Source organism: Mobula hypostoma, chromosome 7, assembly GCF_963921235.1.
Source record: "Mobula hypostoma chromosome 7, sMobHyp1.1, whole genome shotgun sequence".
Lineage (NCBI taxonomy): Eukaryota > Metazoa > Chordata > Chondrichthyes > Myliobatiformes > Myliobatidae > Mobula > Mobula hypostoma.
The window spans coordinates 136061386-136079080 of record NC_086103.1 but is presented as its reverse complement, the minus strand read 5'-3'; the positions used below and the strand labels follow the sequence as shown (position 1 = coordinate 136079080).

At 39.2% G+C, this 17695-nt stretch overlaps 1 protein-coding gene across 3 annotated transcripts in view; it reads right to left on the bottom strand.

The window, feature by feature from the left end:
- The window catches only part of dync2h1 (dynein cytoplasmic 2 heavy chain 1), a 493185-nt gene that overhangs the window by 138783 nt on the left and 336707 nt on the right, over positions 1-17695 (bottom strand). For all 3 annotated transcript variants that reach the window (XM_063054085.1, XM_063054084.1, XM_063054086.1), the window contains 3 exons: positions 15726-15851; positions 6122-6232; positions 919-1074 (listed from right to left, as the gene is read on the bottom strand). In XM_063054085.1, the coding sequence (XP_062910155.1) occupies positions 919-1074; positions 6122-6232; positions 15726-15851 (393 nt within the window). The remainder of the gene's footprint in view (positions 1-918; positions 1075-6121; positions 6233-15725; positions 15852-17695) is intronic.

Sequence of the window (17695 nt, the reverse complement as noted above, 5' to 3'; positions counted from 1 at the left end):
CAAAACACCCACTTGTCTGCCAGTTTGTCAGAACAAACTGTGTTATTAATTTGAGTGTTACATTGTCAGAATCTTGGTGAGAAATAGATCTGCTTCATAAAATGTGATGAAATATGCATTTTGTGAAATAGACTGTAGATACCATTAAAAATAAAACAAAGCTATTTAATTGTTTATAAACCAAATCATTCTCCTTGTCAGTGTGCCTGTTAACAGTATTACCAATTTGATAATTAACATATGATGCATAAAAGTTTTGAGTAGTGAATATTATTCATATTGGAGATTCATAATTATTTAATTCTGAAAAAACATATTTCTACATTTCTATTTGCTTCTACTTTTCCTGATTATGATTTACATTTTTATAGCCTAGAAATAGCATTATACTGTTTTGTATTTGTGTAATGCAATTGAACAATTTTTTCTAGATGGAAATATGAAAATAACCATTTCAAGGTCACCTGCATTACTTCAGAAATCTGACCAGTGATGTCATGTTTAGTGCAATATCCATTTGAGACATGATGTATGATGTCATATCGAGCACATTCCTCATTTTGGAGCATTACGATGGAACTTAGTCCATGATACCTTGGGCCCTCTGTTCTCCACACTCCTTTCCATTCATGCCCCAGTCTGTCATTCCTAATCCTTTTGCTTTTTTTCCCCTTAAATGTTTCTCTTGCATCAAAATTGATGCATAAAACTATGCCACTGTAAAACTGTAGTGAAATCCTACCATTTCTGTCTTCTAAATAAATTAACGATCTCAAGATACTGGAAAATGAGGTTAAGTACATGATAAAACTGACATATTTACTTCAAATTATTTATCAGCTTTTTATTATATTAAAGATGATTAAGGTTTAAGCATTTGGTTTGCAATAGATGTTTCCTTGAAATTAAATAACATACCTGAGGAATGTAGTTCCTCCTCTCCTGACAAACAGCATGGAACCAGGCTAAACTGAAGAGGGATTGTGCTCTTTGTAAAACACCTTTCCTAGCAATTTGTTCTGATGTCCAGGACTCGTATGTCCTCATTAAATTCTTCTTCAAACCTGGCGGTGCCTGTTAAATGAACCAAAAAGCAATGAACAAATGCAAGCAAAAAAAAATTATAAAAATCCAACCAAGCTACTTGCTCACAATTCAGCATTTTCCAAAAGTTAGGATTCTGATTCAGAAGGTGAAGGAACATGTGCCTTAAAAATAATGTTATTGATATTATCGCTGAGGCATGGTGACAAGACTAGAGCAACGAGGTTGCTGTGGAATAGAGTCAAGGGTAACCACATGCAAGAGAGAGTCATAGTTGAGGAGATCTTTGAAGATTTCCCTTCCTCCCCATTCTTGGCTTTCGGCTGAGTGGAGCTTGGGTGTTTCAGCTGGGAATATCCTTAATAGTACTGAAGAATCCACACATCCTCAAGCACCAACAGGTTGCTGAGACTGAGTTTTCCATTCGCTGTCTGTTCTATTTAATGAGTTTTCTGCTGGCTTTAAGTGCCTATGTAACTGTTTTGAGTCAGAGTCAGAAAGTTATACAGCACAGAAACAGGCATTTTGTCCCACTAATCCATGGCGACCAAGATTCTGATCAAAGCTAATCCCATTCACCTGCATTTAGACTATATCCCTCAAGTATTTCCTATTCTTGCATTTGTCCAATTATCTTTAAAATGTTGCTTATGTATCTACCCCACCACACACTGGGTGGAAAAAGTTGCCTTTGAGGTTCCTATTAAACCTCTCCCCTGTAAACATAAATAAATGCTGACTAGCTTTCAATTCCCCTAGAAAAAAAATTGCATGTATTCACCCTATAATGCTCCCTCACAATTTATACACCCTGTAAGATCACCCTTCATTCATCTAGACTACAATAAAAATGTCCTAATCTGCTCAAACTCTCTCCATCCATGAAGTATTGGTAACATTTTTGTAAATCTCCTCTGTACTCTTTGCAAGTCAATGGCATCTTTCCTGTAACAAGTACGCCAAAACTGGACTCTTCCCCACTGACAATCAACGCAGAGGCACCTCAAGGACGCATGCTTAACACACTGTTCTGCTCTCTCTACACTCATGACTGTGTGGCTAGGCACAGCTCAAATGCCATCTATAACTTTGCCAATGACACAACTATTGTTAGCAGAATCTCAGATGGTGGCAAGGTGGCATACAAGAGAGAGATACAGTTGATCGGCTAGTTGAATGGTATCACAACAATCACCTTGCATTTAATGTTAGTAAGATCAAGAGATTAATTGTGGATTCCAGGAAGGGAAAGTCGAGGAAACCCACACTAGTCGTCATTGAGGGGTCAGCAGTGCTCCTGGGTATCAACATCTCGGAAGATCTATCCTGGACCCAAGACATTGATGCAATTCCTAAGAAGGCATGACAGCTATTTTGTCTCAATAGGTGTTTGAAGAGATTTGGCATGTCACAAAAGACTCTAGAAATTTCAACAGCTATATCATGGAGAGCATTCTGACTGGTTGCTTCACCAGCCGGTAATTATTTACTTTATTTATTTAGAAATACCATGCATTACCGGGCCCTTCCAGCCCACAAGCCTGCGCTTCCCAAGCACACCCATTGACCAATTAACCTACTAACCTATACATCTTTGGAATGTGGGAAGAGAACGGGGCACTGGAGGAAACCAACACGGTCATAGGGAGAACATACAAACTCCTCTTAGACAACAGTGGGCATTGGACCCAGGTCGCTGGCACTGTGATAGCATTACGCTAACCAGCATGCCAACGGGCTGCCTCCATGGAGGCGCCAATGCACAGGATTGAAAACCAGATGCAGAGGGTTGTGGGCACTAACCTCCCCGCCATTGAGGACATCTTCAAAAGACGATGCCTCAAGAAGATGGCATCCATCATGAAGGACACTCATCATCTAAGGCTTGCCCCTTCTCATTACTACCATCAAGGAGTAGGTACAGGAGCCTAAAGATGCACACTCAATGTTTTAGGAACAGCTTCTACTCCTCCACCAGATTTCTGAATGGTCCATGAACCCATGAACACTACCTCACTGTTTTGTTTTCTTTTTGCAGTAGTTACTTTTTTCATATTCTTATTTTAACTTATAATCATTCTGCACTGTCCTACTGCTGCAAAACAATGAATTTCATGATATGTATCAGGATGATAAACCTCATTTTAATTCATAATATTCCAAAAATCACACTGTCTTGCACAACTGTGACATAATATTCCAAATTTGATACATGTCCTGATTGATGAAGGCCAACATGGCAAAAGTTTTCTTCACCCCTCTGTCTGCTTACAGGTCCACTTCAGGGAACTATGTACTTGCACTCTGAGGTCCATCTGTTCTGCAACATTCCCCAGGGCCCTACCATTCTCCATGGAAGCCGTAATCTCATTTGTCTTCCCAAAATGCAACAACTCACACATTTCTGTATTAAGGTCTATGTGCCATTCCTTGGCCCATTTACTCAGTTGATCAAGATCCCTCTGTAAATCTTAATAAGCTGTTACTTTTACCTAGAGGGATGATGGGGCTTCCAATCAAAGGACATTTGATACATTATGGTTAATTCACAATCCCCTTACCAACTTCATCAAACAAGCTCTTACCCCTTTTGGTAAAGAAGCCAACAGTCCCTTCACAGACTTCATTTGTGGTTGACCAAGGCAGCTCATATGTTTAGACACCCTGAAGCTCCTGCAAACTGGCCTTAGACAAGTTGTCTGTGAGGCACAGTTAGAGCTAAGCTACCTTGTGGTGTACTTGATAGCTTTGACATCAATTTTATCAGGACAAACCTCCTGTTGCTGCTGATGTTTTGAAGCAATGTTGGTAGACCATGCTCGGTTGAACAGTGATGATTACCTGTAATGGTGAGGGAGATTCAGATATCTTTGCTCAAACAATGATTCAATCTGGCAGGTACCAGTGCTTGGATAACAGGTACTATCATGTTTGTCTCTCTGGCTAAACAGGATGCTTATATTAACAAAGATGTGTTGTATTTTTCAAGTATTTTGTTAGAAGGTGGATCCCTGTGGGACTTAGTCTTCTGTATTCCTTCCTCAATAGCCAAAGGATTCTGACTCTTCCTACCCTGGCATTCAATTTGCCCATGAGAATAAGTTAGTCTTCCTTTGGAATATAGGCCAGGATTTTTTCAAGATCAGTTACGTTCTTCTTTTTTCATCTAAACCTTCTAAGATTGTGCACAGGTAACCATAGTGCTTTTGCTCCATATCAGAGTGAGCCAAATAAGGCATTCTTGAACTCTAGAGAGGGATTTACAGAGAAACCAGACCAGCAAATTCTTTATGGGGAAACACACACTGTGAAGAGGGCATTTCTCTTCCAGTCTGCCCCTACAGAATATGTGCCCGTTATCTTATTCTCTAAATTGCCTCTTTCAGAATCAGAATCAGATTTAATATCACCAGCATATATTGTGAAATTTGTTGTCTTTCAACCAGCAGTACAATACATAATAGAAAAAAGTGTGAACTACAGTGACTACACATATATATATACACACACACACACACATATATTAAATAGTTAAATTAAATAAGTAGTGCAAAAAATAAAAATTAAAAAGTAGTCAAGTAGTGTTCATGGTTCACTGTCCATTCAGAAATCAGATGGCAGAGGGGAAGAAGCTGTACCTAAAACATTGAGTGTGTGCCTTCAGGCTTTTGTACTTTCTTCCAGATGTAGCAATGAGAACTAGGCATGACCTAGGTGATGGGGGCTCCTTAATGATTGATGCCATCTTTTTGAGGCATTGTTCCTTGAAGATGTTTTGGCTAATACAGAAGCTAGTGCCAATGATGGACATCACTAAGTTTACAACTCTTTGCAGCTCCTTTCGATACCATGCAGTAGCACTCCACCCCTCATACCAGACAGTGAGGCAGCCTGTCAGAATGCTCTCCATGGTACAGCTGCAGAAATCTGCGGTGTCTTTGGTAACGTACCAAATCTCTGCAAACTCCTAATGAAATGTAGTCACTGTTGTGCCTTCTTTGTAGCTGCATCGATATGTTGGGTCCAAGATATTAACACTGAGAAAGTTGAAATTGATCACCCTTTCTATTTCTAATCCCTCTATGAGCACTGGTGTGTGTTCCCAAGTCCACAATCAGTTCTTCAGTCTTAATGATGTTGAGTGCAAGGTTGTTACAGCATCACCACTGAACTAGCTGATAAATCTCGCTCCTGTACATCCACTCATCACCATCTGAAATTCTGTTAACAATAGTTGTATCATCAGTACATTTATAGAAGCCATGTGAGCTCATTGCTCATTTCTTGCCCATTTTTTTCATCCTGAATGGTGATGTCAACATTAATACACTTGAGTTCCCAAGCAACAATAGTGGAGAGGCATTAAGCTCTTTCACAGTTGTAATGTCCATGAGGATCCTGATATTACCCTCCATGTTATCAATGTTTCTTTTTAATGGGGAACAACTACAACCATTGCATACCCGTTACCACAGGGACTTCACAATTCAAGCTTTTGAGCTGGCAACAAGGGGAGACCAAAATGACTGAAAACCTTTTCGCTTGTAATCAAAACCTTTTCATTTGTAATCAAAACCTGATGTCATTAACATCTTCATTCTTCAAAAATAAAATCACCTCAGCTAACCTTTGTTGATGAACCATAAAGTCAAGAAAAAATAATACAAACCTCAGTATTTTTGGATTTACAAAAGAAAGGTTCTTTGATGCTAAGTGACAGGTTGTACATAAATAAGGGTCCATGAAGGATAAGGAAGGAAAACAGAATGACAGATATTCTTACCATCATTTAATGTCTGGGACCTCCATGCATGCTATCAAATGTCCAACCCCAGACCTAGTGACAGGTTTGGAAGCCAGCCAAATGGTTGATGTCTCCGGAGCCAACTAAAGTTTACTTAAAAGCTGAGACCTGTAGTCATTATTTCTCTAATACAGGCAATGACCTCTGTCAGATCTAGGGTAATATCTTCATGACCAATGTAATATCATCAAGATTATATTTGACCACACAATCTAGCTATTTAATATCATACTTCCCATTGAATATAACATTAATCAGTTGTTACTCACTTACCTCATATGTTATTTTGAGACTAGACTGCAGTAATATTGGAGTAAACTTTGGATGGCTTTCAGCAGTAAGCCAAAGACGGAAATGTGTATGAAATTCGAGTCTGTTCAGCTCCTAAAGAAAAACAAGTTAGCTTACTGACAATTTGCAATTTTTTATTATTATTTATTTATTAACAATTACTTATTTTAAATATCTTCTGAGGGTAGAATTCCTCAGAGATTGTCAACTTAGTACTCAGCTGACCAAAACTAAGCATCTGCCAGGCAATAATCAGGAAATTCTTCCTGCAAAACACCAACTTCTGCCCCAGTTCTGCCCTGTGCCATTATTAACCATGTATTAGTTAGGGAAAGACTTACTTCATGCCAGAACTGAAGAAAATGGCTAACAACACAAGAGGGCACAGTTTTAAGGTGCTTGGAAGTAGGTACAGAAGAGATGTCAAGAGTTAAGCTTTTTTTACGCAGAGAGTGATGAGTACGTGAAATGAACTGCTGGCAACGGTGGTGGAGGGAAATACAATAGGGTCTTTTAAGAGAGTCCTGGATAGGTACATAGAGCTTAGAAAAATAGAGGGCTATGGGTAACCCTAGGTAATTTCTAAAGTAAGTACATGTTCGGCACAGCATTGTGGGCCGAAGGGCCTGTATTGTGCTGTAGGTTTTCAATGTTTCTATGGTTCTAAAATATAGACATTAGATCATATTTGACATATCAAGTAGAATAAAGCATGAGAATAGGAACATTTGATTATTTATCTAAATGGTTCTAACTGTCTCCTGAAGGCAGAAAATAAAATCTGCCCTATTTGAGAGATGGTCAAAAAGATCTGAAATCTGGTATAATACAGTATACACATATTGTTTGAGAATAATAATGACACATTTTAATTGAAATAATGAAAAAAATGATTAAATCCTTTAACTTAATAAATATTCTGTGAATTAAGAAATACTTGGTTGCTTTCTTAGCTTCAAAATGTGTAATAAATGTTTATTATAAATATTTAGATATCTACACTGAAAATTGGGGACCCATGTACAACCAGGCCATTTCAACTGCTAGCTATTCATTTATCATTTGAAAACAGGTGGATTATAACTGAAAATCAACTGAACATTACAATCTTCCAAGATTCATATCATGTTGGTTTCTACTGAGTCTCAGAATCATATAGATGACCTTGAGGCTGTTCGTTGCTCAGGGTTGACCACGGATACTGCACCTCAGCTACATATGTGATAAGCAAGCCAGGGCAGCAGAATATGGAGAACAAGCTGTTACCCGTATAGCAGGCTCCTCTATCCACAGAGCTGATGAATCCAAAGGAATGGCAGAGACTGATACAGTTTGGCACCAGCAGAATCGCAGGAGTTGCCAGTCAACAATGAATTCAATATAGAACTGCCTTAGGGGACTCCAGCTCTGATTTTTTCCTCAGGGTTTACTCCCAAAGCCTTCACTGTGAGTGGGTATAGCCACAAGGTAGCAGTGGTTTGAGATTTGTTTTTCTTCTCCCAGATGAGCTGCCAACCACAGCTGACGAGTCGGAAGCAACTCATTCTAAGGAGCCAGCACCTGCATTTGCCCCTTCTCCTGTCAGTAGAAATGGTACCACCTAGCTTAGTAGCTAAGTACATGTGAAGGTGAGGAGTTGGACTTAGTTGTCAGAGGTTATTTGAAATGCGTGCCATTGGGAGCATTTGACAGGTAGTGAGAGCTTGTTCCCACTACCATCCCTGGCTATAACATCCTTAAGGATAACGATTACCTAAATGTACCAGAGATATATTTCCAGCTTATGTAAATTACTCATGTATAAACCCTCCAGTTCTAATTGTAGCGAACACGAGGAAATCTGCAGATGCTGAAATTTCAAGCAACACACATAAAAGTTGCCGGTGAACGCAGCAGGCCAGGCAGCATCTCTAGGAAGAGGTACGGTCGACGTTTCGGGCTGAGACCCTTCGTCAGAACTAACTGAAAGAAGGGCTAGTAAGCTTCAGTTAGTCCTGACGAAGTGTCTCGGCCCGAAACGTCGACTGTACCTCTTCCTAGAGATGCTGCTTGGCCTGCTGCGTTCACCGGCAACTTTTATGTGTGTTGCTTGAAATTCCAGCATCTGCGTTCACCAGCAACTTTTATGTCTAATTGTAGCCAGTTCTTTTTACAGTTTCTCCAGGCATTTTCAGTAGTGTCTGAATGCTTTCAATGTCTTCCACTTCCTTGATATTTCATATGAGCTAAGATACTGTAACAGACACATGCTGTCAAATGCCGAACAAGTATTACCACATCAAATACCAACTTGTAATGATTCTGATCTCAAATAAGCTGAACATTCAGAGAGTAAAATTATTTCCTATCAAAAAAGCAATGCCATATTAACATGAAGCATGCACTGCCACATATGTGTAAACTCTAATTCTCTAAAGGTATTAAAGCTGATGGCTCTAACACATATAGACCTCTCATGCTGTTATCTCTTTACAATTCAAAATGATGCAAAACAATGCAACTTGATAACTTAATTTCACATTATTGGCTATCTTACATTCGCAGTGTTCTAGGAACAACTTCTAGTAATACGAACATATACAATTCAAATACAGCCTTGATATTTGGAACAATTGACATATGATACTTGTAGCAAGCAATATACATACAATGGTTCAACACAATTCCCTGGATAACCAAAACTTAAGAAAATAAAGTTTTACATAGTGTCTTTGACAGCTTTAATTCACTTCAAAAGTAGATCATTTGTTCACAGCAAGTTCCCTATGACATCGCTGACCTTTACAACGACTGAGGGACATGGTAGAATAACTCAACAGAGGGATGCAACAAAAAAAAACAAATTTCAAGGTATTCAATTATTTCTGAGGCAGTGGGTAGTTAGACAGAGAGGGGCAAAGCCATGAATGATCTGAACATAAAGATGGGAAATACTACTTAACTACTTAGTATAATTGTCAAATAAACATCCTGATTATATTTCCGATCTATCACTCAGTGATTTCAGATCACGCTAATAGGTTCACGCCTGTTTTCATTCTACGTCATCCAAACCAAATATATTCAAAATGCTCGGTTACATTATGTAAACCATTTGAAAAATATAAATATTAATGCATCTGTACTACTCATTAACCTTTTTTGTGGTAACTTCAATGTATCATTAATGAAACTAAACCACAAGTTATTTGCTCACATAAACAGAATGGACTGACTGACCCATTTACACACTGCTTGATATCTTCTGTATTTTGGTGCTAAGTAGATCTTATTAACTTTATTGGGATAGATCTGATTAGGCTTTTAGAAATAAATCTCTGCTGGAAGGTCCATGCACATAATTAGATTTGTTTTACTTAATTTAGCAATCAGCAGCATTTTACAACCAAGAAACAAAGTTGGGAAGGACACTAATAATAAATATAAAATATACATTAATTATGATATTTTCTCACATTTTTCCAAACTTATAATGGTATTTCAGAAGTAAACTAAGTGAAACAGGTTAAAATGTCAACAACAAAATTAACTTCTGACAAGCATTATGGTCACCCATAGGTTAAAAGTGAATAAAGTCTATTTAGTAAATTAAAATATTTTGGGGGAGGGGGAAGAAATTGAATAGCAGTTAAAAGCATGCTCAGGAATTGGGATGCATAATTAATTTCTATCTATTTGATCCAATGCAAACAGCAAAACAAATTTCATGGTGCCTGCTCACCGTAATAATGTCAATATGCAGCCAGCACTAACTGGCACTTTATTACAGCAGTGTGCTTAACTTTGTAAGGCTAGAAAAGTCTCAACTACTTAAAGCTTACTTACAGACATGAGCCATATTCTGGAACTGACAGCAACACAGGAGACATTAAGTGTATGAGATACTTAATACATAACAAGACTATGTGGATAGCGCAGGAGCTATGATTTTTCTCAGCTACACAAAGAACCCTTATGCAGAAAATAGAGGGAAAAAGCAGTGAAGTTAGCAGAATTTCATAAAATATTGAGGAGGCCATATCTGGAATACTCTGTGGAGTGATCACCACAGAATAAAAAGAACATGAATCCTCTAGAGAGTGTAGAGGATATTCACCAGCTTGTTGTCTGGGATGTCTCAGTTATGTGGGAAACACTGGATGGAATAAGTTGTTTTTTTGGAGCAGAAAAGGCTCAATGAGACTATATCCGAGTCCTCTAAAATGAATGGTTACATTGCATTTGCCTTCCTTACCACTGACTCAACATGCAAGTTAACTTTTAAGGTATCCTGCACAAGGACTCCCAAGTCCCTTTGCACCTCGGACTTCTGTATTTCCTCCTTGTTTCGAAAATAGTCTATGCCTTTATTCCTTCTACCAAAGTGCATGATCATACACTTCCCAACACCATATTCCATCTGCCATTTCTTTGCTCATTCTCTCAATCTATAAGTCATTCGGCAAACTCCCTGCTTCTTCAACACTATGTCTTCTCCACCTAGCTTCAAATTGTCCACAAACTTGGCCACAAAGTCATCAATTCCATCATCCAAATCATTGACATAGAACATGAAATAAAACAATCCCATCCTAACTTTTGCTGAACACCAGCATCCAACCACAAAAGGGTCCCTTTATTCTCACTCTTTGCCACCTGTAGTCATCCAATCTTCTATCAACATTAGTATCTTGCCTGTAATACCATGAGCTCTTATTTTGTTAAGCAGCCTCCTGCGTGGCACCTTTTCAAAGATCTTGTGAAAATCCAAGTATACAACATCACTGACTCTCTTTTGTCTATGTTGTCTGTTATTTCTTCAAAGAATTCCAACAGATATGTCAGGCAAGATTTCCCCTTGAGGAAACCATGTTGACTTTGGCCTGTTTTATTATGTGCCTCCTAGTATCCTAAAACCTCATCCTTAATAATGGACTCCAACATCTTCCCAACCACTGGTCAGCAAATATCTGACTTTATCTTCACCCTCTCAAACTGTAGGGTAAATTATGATCACTGCTTCCTAAAGAGTTCCTTATGCTCCCTAATCAATCTGATTCATTACATAACACACAATCCAGACTTATGCAGTGAAATATAACACCTTCAGCCCTGTATTAATCACTCTTTTAGATTTTTCCCCCATGTTACACTTCAACTCATTTTCACTGTCTGCAATTTTGTCGTATCAACAGCCTGTCCTTCCTCACAATTTCATTATACACTGTATCTACATATACTAACTACCCCATCTTCAGCCAAATCATTCCTGTTCCTATTCCCCTGCCAAATTAGCTTCAATCCTCCTGAACAGCTCTAGTCTAGCACAACTGCCCACAAGGATATTGGTCCCCCATGGGTTCAGGTGTAAACTGTACTTTTTGTATAGGTCATACCTTCCCCAGAAGAAAGCCCAATGACTTAGAAATCTGAAACCCCACCCCCACACCAGTTCCTCAGCCACTCATTTATAGGTATTATCATCCTATTCCTACCCTGATTAGCACATGGTACTACCTTGGAAATCCTGCTCTTCAGCCGTTCTGCAGTACATGCAGCTGGATGAAGATGAGGTCTCCCCAGATGTCACACATGCTAAGGATTCACTGTTAAAGTTTACCTGGTTAATGAGCAAGAACTATGGAGATATGTACAGCAATGTAAAATAAAAATCAGCTGGGACAAGATGCATCAATCTCTGTTTAGCTGGGCTCACATGCTTCAGATTACCAATGAGTAGAATATTTCTGAAACGGTTAAAAAACACGAGCAAGGTGCTGATGTGTATTTGTGTACTCATGTTTATAGATATATTAGAGAAGTCATGCTGGACATTGCTGAGGATTTGTCCATTAAGAATATCATTTTGCATCGAATTAATTTATTAACCAGTTTTCCAGTGTCACATTGATTAGCAGCTCATTGCTACTTGAAATGGATGATCATGTGTGAGACAATGGTGAAAAGGGACACATTCCTCCCACAGGCAGTCAGACTGCTAAATAGCTGCTCTACCTGACTCTGCTTTGGATACTTTTAACTTGCACTGGACACTTACAACTTGATTTTAAATGACATGTGGCTGTTGTGTTTTACTATTTATTGTTATGTTTATTATTTAGTGTTGCCTGTGTTATGTTATGATTGCACTGCTCCTGAGAAACGCTGTCTCATTCTGCCCTGCAGAGCTGATGTACTGTTAGAATGACAATAAAGTTTTTTGATTTGATTAATAGATTATTTTATCAAAATATTCCTCTTCATACCCTCTACAAAACTGTATCCATCATCCTATATGTTATCTACTGTTCCAAGTACAAAGTCTGCCTGTTCTTCAGCCAGTCATTGCTTTGCCACTAGCTTTAATGAAGAATCCAGAGATGGAGCAAACAGTCAGAAGGATCTGTACTTGATCTTCAAAACACCTTAGACTTCTGCTTTTCACTGCACAACCACAGAAGTCTGAGATGTTCTGAAGCAACAGCTACTATTGATTAATCTCTGCAGAATCATTGGCTATCAATCAGCATGGTTCACCCCAATCAGATGCCTCACACATCCATTCTATTAAATCCTGTGTTTAAGGGAAATTACCAAAACTACACATCCAAATGCCTGCACATTCTGACCAGCATCACAACGATACTACCCAAGGACAGAGCTGCAGACTAGAGGGGCATCCTTTTAGCACAGAGATGAGGAGAAATGTTTTTAGCCAGAGAGTGTTGAATCTGTGGAATTCATTGCACTCAGGTGGCTGTGGAGGCCAAGTCTTTAGATATATTTAAGGCAGAGGTTGATAGATTCTTGATTATTCAGGGCATGAAGGATACGGGGAGAAGGCAGGTGATTGAGGCTGAGATGGAAAATTTAAGTACCCTGAGACCTCAACCTTAATAATCCACACCAACATTTTTCCAACCACTGACATCAGACTAACTGGCCTATAATTTCCATTTTTCTGCCCCCCTCCCTTCTTGAAGAGTGCAGTAACATTCAACACCTTCCAACACTACGTCACCTCTTACTAATGATTTAATTTCACTTTTTTTAACCACCAGAGCAATACCACCCCTTCTGCCTTCCTGTCTATCCTTTTGATATAATGTATATCTTTCAACATTAAGCTCCCAGCTATAATCTTCTTTCAGTTATGCCTACAACATCATACATGCCAATCTGTGACTGTATACAAGTTCATCTTATTCCACCAAGATGCAACACTGAGCATCATAGGAAGTCATTCCTGCCTGTGGCCATCAAACTTTACAACTCCTCCCTTGGAGTGTCAGGCACTCTGAGCCAATAGGCTGGTCCTGGACTTATTTCCATCTGGCATAATTTACATATTATTATTTAATTATTTATGGTTTTATATTGCTATATTTATACTCTATTCTTGGTTGGTGTAACTGTAACGAAACCCAATTTCCCTCAGGATCAATAAAGTATGTCTATCTATCGTATTCCATATACTGGGCGTATTCAAATACAACACCTTCAGTCCTGTATTCACCCTTCTCAATATTGTTCTCCTTTTATATTGCAGCTCACCCTGTTGAATGCAATTTTGCCCTATCAACAGCCTCCTTCACTACGCATTGCCTCTGTTTGTAAACCAGCTACCTCATCTTCAGCACTCTCATCTGCCTTTCCTACGATACTTCTTGCATTGAAATATATGCAGCTCAAGGCACTAGTCACACCATGCTCAGCCTTTTGAATCCTAACTTTGTCTGAGGTCTTATCAACATCTGCCTCCACAACCTCTCCACTAACTGTTCTGGCACTCTGGTTCCCATTCCGCCACAACTCTAGTTTAAATACCACCAAGCAATATTAACAAACCTTCCCACTAGCATATTAGTCCTCCTCCATTTCAGGTGGAAACTGACCGTTCTGTACAGGACCCATCTTCCCTGGAAGAGAGCCCAGTGATCCAAAAATCTCATGCCCTCCCTCCTACACCAATTCCTTAGCTGCATATTAAACTGTATAATCTTCCTAGCTCTGGCCTCACTAACACGTGGCATGGGTAGCAATCCTGAGTTCACAACCCTGACTCCCACACACTGCAACTCCCTGAACTTCCTATGCAGAACCTCATCACTCATCCTATCTATGTCATTGGGACCTACATGAACGGCAGCTCTGGCTGTTCCCCTCCCACTTAAGAACGGTGAGGGCTTGATTCGAGATGTCCCGGGCCCTGGCACTCAGGAGGCAGCAATACCACCTGGGAATCTTGTTCTCACCCACAGAACTTCCTCTAACCAATGAATCCCCTATCACCACAACATATCTTTTCTCCTCCTTCCATTCTTAGTCAAAATCGGACTCAGTGCCAGAGACCTGACCACTGTGACGTTCCTCTGTTAGGTCACACCCACCACCCACCAGTATCCAGTGATATACCTGTTGATACCCGTTGTTGAGGGGAATGGCCACAGGGGTACTCTGCACTGGCTCCTTAACCCTTCCCCCTTCCTGACTGTCTCCCAGGTTCCTGCATACTATACCTTGGGTGTAACTACCTCTCTATTAGTCCTATCTATCGTCCCTTCAGCCCCCCGCATAGTCCAGAGTTCATCTAGTTCCAACTCCAACTCCTTAACATGGAACATTAGAAGCTGGATGCACTTCTCCCTGCCTTCCCACATCCTGCAAGAGGAGCATTCCAATATTCTGCCTGGTATCTCTGTTGTCCTAGCTGAGAAGTTAGAAAGAAGGAAAGGAGAGGGAAAAAAAAACTTTACCTTGAGCTTTTCTTTTCTAGCTTTCTCTGCCTGAAGCTTCTCTTTGCTGAAGCCTGTAACAGTTTATTATGCTTCCAGGCAGTTGCAAGTTCAATGTGTCCACTAGTGCCTACACAAAGTAGGGTGCTGGAAAGCTCTGGAAGCTTCTTAGTTTGCATTATTATAATAATGGCTATCTCACTGGTTAACTCTTAACTACAAATTTGACCTTATCAATGGGTATAAAAGTAGCTGACTGCAAGGAGAGCCATCTTAATCTTAACATCTTAGCTCATTTGTCTCTTTGCTTAGAAGACTTCAATTACTGTGTGTTTCAATTTTTCCTGGTTCTTTCAATGCTTAATAAAAGGATCATGAAGCAACAAGGCTTGTCCGTCTTTCCTAACTTCTGAAAGAGCCTTGGATTAAAGCACGAGAATCCAACAACTGGGTGCTTGTCCGTGTTTATTAATATTTTGGATACTTTGACTGCCATTTTGATTCTTCAGCTGTTAACTGCATAATATTTTCTTTTCCTATGTAAGCAAGGGATATTTTACTGCAATTTATAACTAGTGGAACTGAAATCTGTGATGAAAATAATTAAACAAATGCCTATTTAAATTTAAATTCAGTACAGAAATATTTGGCATTGCAACTGCCTTAGTTGTTTTGATCACCAGGATTTTTTGAACATTTATTTGGAAAAATGGACGTGAACAGCCAAGCCAAATGAAATGACTTCTAAAAGAAATTTATCTGATGAGTGTTTTAACAAATTCTGTAAACACAATCCTTTTTCTCTGGCAGTCTTTTAAAAATGTAAAATTTTGACCCAGGTCTCCAAATAAGTTTGAAACTATGCTCCTTACCTTTTCTAAAACTGGCAGCCAGGTTGTAACCAGATGCAAGTTCTTTAAACACAACCATTCTCCACTGCGTGCACATTCCTTTAGTGTTTGGATAGCTACATCAGCTTGACCCTGGCCCATTGCCACCTGCAGATGGTACAAACAAAAAATTTTGTTTCAACTAATACATTGAAATGCTAAATACTTACTAATCACGAGAAACTAGTTAAATATAAAAAACTGAACATCTGTAATATTACATATTAAAACACAGCTGACGAGGGCGGAGCAAAGTTAAGATGGCGATAAACAACAACTCCTTTGCTTGCATCTTTGGAAATGGCTCTATTTCCATCTTTGATATCCCTTTTATTTCCTTTTCAAGGCTCTTTTGAAGACCCTGACCTGGAGTTAACCTCTGACTTTGGTTCTATCTGGGAATGGGACCCACTCTCAGGGCCTCACGATCGGCCACTTTTTGATATGCCAGGGATGTGCCTGGAAGACTAGCATGCCTCAGGATGCTGGATTTTCGTGGCTCTGGAGACAGGCTGATTCAAGGCCGGTGCCCCAGACTGAGGCGTCGCAGGAGAACATCGGGAACTGTGTGTCCAGAGCTAATTCTCTGGGTACAGAGCTTGGAAAAAACGATGCCACAGACTTTTAACATCATAAATCAGTGAGTTGTTTGTTATGTCTCCCGTCTCGCTGTGAAACAGGGACACCTCTTTTTCCCTTATTAAGGAGAGAGACAGCCTGTGGTATGTTGAATTACCGCACGCTTTAGTGCTTGGTGGAGGGCACTGATGCTTTTTTGCTAGTGGGGAGATCATTGTCTTTTTGCTGCTTGTGCATGGGAGAAGGGGAGCTAGGGGTGTTTTGGGGGTTCTAACATTTAACTGTCATTCATTCTTCAGGGCACTCCACTGTTTTTGTGGATGCTTATGAAGAAAAAGAATTTCAGGATATATATTGTAAACATTTCTCTAACATTAAATGTACCTATTGAACAATAAAACCGATGTAGTTAATATGTAGTCATGAAAATATATTTCTGAAGATTAATAAAAGGTGCACTTTAGTTAAATCGTATTATCACATAATTTAGCAATTTATATTTTGTATAAATTTAAAATATTTAGAGTTTTAACTTTAACATTAGGTTCTAGTACTATTTGGTCTTCTCTCAAGCTAGTTATCATAAGCCTCTACCCAGGAATTCAACTAATCAAGCATTAAAAGGCTTGTCCTCCTTCAAAAATTACATTCCATTAAAGAGCATCTGAGACCAAGTAGGTTCTCCAACCAAAGGATCAGAATCAGAATTAACATCCCCTGCATACAGTATGTTATGAAAGTTTTTAACTAAGTGGCAGCAATACTTTGCAATACATAATAATATTAAAAAATCAATCAATTACAGTAAGTATATATATATGTATCCTAAATTGTTAAATTAAAAATAGTGCAAAAACAGAAAAAAATAAAAGTGAGGTAGTGTCCAAGGGTTCAATGTCCATTTAAGAATCAGATGGCAGAGGGGAAGAATCTGTCCCTGAATCCCTGAGTGTGTGCCTTCAGGCTTCTGCACCTCCTTACTGTCAGTAATAATGAGAAGAGCACATGTCCTGGGAGATGGGATCTTTAATAATGGATGCTGCCTTTCTGAGGCACCATTCCCTGAAGAAGTCTTGGATACAACAGAGACTAGTACTCATGATGGAGCTGACTAATTTTACAACTTTCTGTAGCTTCTTTTGGTCCTGTGCAGAAGGCCCCCCCCACCAAACCAGACAATGTTGCATCCTGTCAGAACGCTCTCCACCGTACATCTATAGAAGTTTTTGCGAGTTTTAGGTGACATACCAAATCTGCTGAAACTCCTAATGAAACATAGCCATTGTCTTACCTTCTTTATAGTTGCAGATATATGTTGGGACCAGATTAGATCGTCAGAGATCTTGACACTCAAGAACTTGAAATTGCTCACT